The sequence below is a fragment of the Sphaeroforma arctica genome (assembly GCF_001186125.1).
Source record: "Sphaeroforma arctica JP610 unplaced genomic scaffold supercont1.3177, whole genome shotgun sequence".
NCBI classification, from domain to species: domain Eukaryota; class Ichthyosporea; order Ichthyophonida; genus Sphaeroforma; species Sphaeroforma arctica.
Window position 1 is genome coordinate 1 of NW_014037381.1, and position 3,812 is coordinate 3,812.

At 42.4% G+C, this 3,812-nt stretch overlaps 1 protein-coding gene across 1 annotated transcript; it reads left to right on the top strand.

Moving 5' to 3' along the window:
* Positions 1–96: 96 nt before the first annotated feature.
* Positions 97–3,479, top strand: SARC_13351 (hypothetical protein; the record flags this gene model as incomplete). The annotated part of the gene is made up of 9 exons (XM_014292519.1): positions 97–420; positions 581–643; positions 769–1,056; positions 1,278–1,356; positions 1,529–1,635; positions 1,770–1,862; positions 2,075–2,148; positions 2,312–2,423; positions 2,993–3,479. The coding sequence occupies 9 exons, from the start codon at positions 97–99 to the stop codon at positions 3,185–3,187; spliced, it is 1,335 nt and encodes a 444-aa protein (XP_014147994.1). The 3' UTR covers positions 3,188–3,479.
* Between the last annotated feature and the right edge of the window lie 333 nt (positions 3,480–3,812).

A 3,812-nucleotide genomic window follows, 5' to 3' on the forward strand; every position in this document is an offset into this window, starting at 1 on the left:
AGTTATAGTGATAGTTATAGATATAGTTATAGTTATATATATGTATATATATATTCACATATATCTTTGTGTATATCTTCCCATGTTTACGGTCAAATGATCACGCTCCCCAAGGTTGCTCAGATGGCTCTACCTTTTCATTTGGATCTCTTGTTGCCGATGAGTAGCATAACGAAATATTTTAACACCTATTGGACGTACGTTTTTTATACGTTGGTAGATGACGCAGCGGCGGCGGGGAGTGGGAAGCGAAAAGCGCCAATGGATTCTCGACCGAACAAAACCAGTATAAGTGGTCGATCAGAAGAAGGGAGATTCCATCGTCCTCCGGAAGAAGAGAAAGATTGGCACAATAATGTACCGAACAATGTACTCGGCCGCGCACATTCTATATCGGATGACATTTGGGCCGGCATCAAGGTATACCACTTTCGCTGCAATCCTATAGACATGTGCCCGGCCATTTCTAGTGAATCATCTAGTACAATCATATCTTTGGTGATGTCCTGTGCGGAAATCAAGTTGGATTGTGGATATCCATCTCAGAGATTCTCATATTACTCGTACTCTACTACTCCAGTATATCCATAGAGAGCTCCGTGGCAAAGATGAAAAAGCCAAGCGAGAACGGGTCAACTTTAAGGTTTGTGTAACACACGGGCATACATATGATAATGTTTTAAACCCTAAAACGTACTATGTGCAATATACGTATATTACAAACCATAGTTATAATGTATAGGGAACTTTTTGTCCTCTTTCTTGTAGATTCCGACGTCTTACAACTGGGATGTGTCCACAGAAGAGAACTATGCCATGAAAGTTAAACAGCAAGTAAAAGATGAGCAGAATTGTGACCTGTTTTCCTGGAGTTTCGAGCAAAGAATAATAGTCGAGAACGGGACCGCGATAACAGATCCGAAGGTTTTGGCGAAGCTATACCCAAATGACTCTCTTAGGAGAAATATCGATTACACTTACCACAGTCACTACAAATCAAACCGTAGGTTACTACAGAACGCAATCGTTTCGAGTCTCATAGTGAGCGTCGTCGAGGTAAGTTACAAAGTTTCGTCTTACTCATCTTTCTTTCCTGGGTTTTCTTCTAGATTGTTTTTTGTTTGTTCCGGTATTTAAACATGTGGAGGCCAAATATGAAGCTCTATTCGTCGCATTGCATTTTATATCGAGCGAGGATCCAGACTGAACATGAGTTTGCTACTTGTTTCGATGAAGGTCATATATAAATCTTCAAATTGTAATACTTAATGGTCTAGGACAAGATCACACCGGGAGTGTACTGTGAAAGACCGGAAGGACAGTGGATTGTATTTACAGCGGGAGCGATGGGTGCAGGTATGGCGTTGTTCAGTATGTTATTGGTGTAACCCTAAAATTACTATCATATGTTGTTTTTTATATTCACCGGAGTCTGCATGGTAATTTAAGCGCAGTTCGCTATGTCTAAGTATGTATATAGGACATTCCTGGTTGTGACAACTCAACCCCGCTTACTATTATTACTCAGGAAAAACACATGTACTTAAATGGCTCTGGACAGAGGGGTTCTTTCCTTTACATTCATTCGTACAAGTGAGCGTGGATCGCATCCGGACCAGACTTCCAGAGTACCACGTAGGTTCACATCGAAAACCCCCGAGATTTCAGTACCCGCCAGCTGTTTTGACCTTTAGTCTGTCCTGAGCTTTCCTTGGGTTCCACCACGTGCACGCATACTGTACTCATGTATGTTATTGATGCCCACGCAGCAATATATGAATAGAAATCAAGAAAGCGCCGGGACGAACACAAATATGGAATCGGGCTACATCGCAGAGTTGCTGCTCGGGGCAGCAATCATGGTAAGAGTCGTAGATCATACTAAAATTCGTTGGTACGGGTGCTTGTTCTACGATAATCATCGGAACTACTTGAAAGCGGTTTTGGGCAAGTCTTAATTGCATCCATTTAAACCACCATTTGTTTAGCGAATGGTGGGCGTACACAGTGAAATGAAAAGAAGAACTGGATATTTCTCACTCACTCTACGAGCCACGCCAATTTCGTGAGACAGGACGGTCGCAATGTTATCGTGGACGGATCATTGAAGAGTTGGGAATGGCATAAGAGTACAATACAACATTTGAGGTGAGTTTGCTCGGCCATATTGTTACTCCGTTCTCAAGCATGTTTAGAGCCATAGTTCTCAGTGTAGCATGGGTGGCGGCAACTGGACTGTCTTCCAGTCCTCCCCATCTACTAGTCAATCTGAATTTCTCGCACTGCTGGGGTTGTGGGCTTGTTCATGTAGGCGGAAGTACGACAAAATCCAAGTGGGTATTATCCACATCGAAGCGTCGGAAAAGATGGTGAGGCAGCGAGCAAAGGAACGAGAGCAAAAGACCGGGCGACATATCCCTTATGTATGTTTAATGACTTTAATTTTCTGTGTGGATGTATGACGATTAGAATGCGAGCACTTTCCTTATTAGAAGGCGATCTCTGTTATGAGAATCCACGACGGCTTAGTGTCGAGGAAGCTGGTGGCCATATAGTGGACACCACCACCCATTGGTTAACATCTTTTTGTCCTTGGAGAGCATGTACATCTTGGAACCGACGATAGCTATCACACTTATGCGCTCCCCCCACGACAAGAACACGATTTTGACAGCTTTTGGTAAAAATAGATACGCACATCGGCATCATACACGCAATTTCGGTTCTTGAGCATATATACCGTCCTCGAGGGAAATCAAATATTCTTATTGGTCTTCTACTACGATGCTTGCTTGCATCATAGATTCGATGACTATTTAGATTTTAGTAGACTTCAAAGTAAACGAGCCTGGACATGGCCCGATGAGACATCGTGTGGACATAAATAAACTCCGTTGTTGTACACACTCCAAACAGCCACATATACTCTGAAATGTTGCACATTAATTGCCAATCTCAAAATTCGAAACCCCTTCCTTCCGTGATGCTACAGAAAACTCTCCTGTCCGCTTTCGACACTGTGCCAGATTCGGTGGAGAAGTTGCGCGACAGTGTGGACGTGGTTTTTACCATACTAAATGATGAGCAGGGACAGCCTCCAGTGCTCACCTCGGGTGGGGATTGGAATCTCTTCAGTGAAACCTTCGAGCAGGCATGTGCCTGGATTCCAGGACGAAAACATCACTGAGTGTGCATGTAAGCGGGACTTTTTCTTTTTATTGACAACTAGCTTTCTCCATATATCTCTAATGGTACAATGAAGGAACTGCGATGCAAGAAGGATGTTTTGCATATTTTTTTAATCGGCTGATAAGTCTTCGCATGTACACTAATGCCGATCCTTCAATTCGGAAAGAGGCATAGCAGTCCTCTTTATGAACGATTCTAAACTTCCTTTGCGCAATACTATTGTTGCTCTTGAAGGGCGAGAACGCTAATTATGATAATTATGCCCAAGGAAACAAAACGATAAAGAGAATACAAACTTGCTCTTGCTCTTAGAAAATTGTCAGACATGAGACGTGGATTTTCACTCAATCCCGTGACAACCTTCTGTCCAGTTCAGGCCCAAATCTGAGCGAAAGCTCCTAAATACTCATACGCCGCATGTATTGCCATATAACTGCGTTATACAAATCAAATCTACGTGTATGCTTACAAGCCTATCCACACACATACATCCATGTAATAAATATGTGTTGGTATTCGTGTACAGGTATATGTATATATCAGTGCAAATATGTAGACGCATCAGTATTTGAAAATTATCATCCTACAAAAACTTTGTATCAGAGACAGATGCATATTTAGAG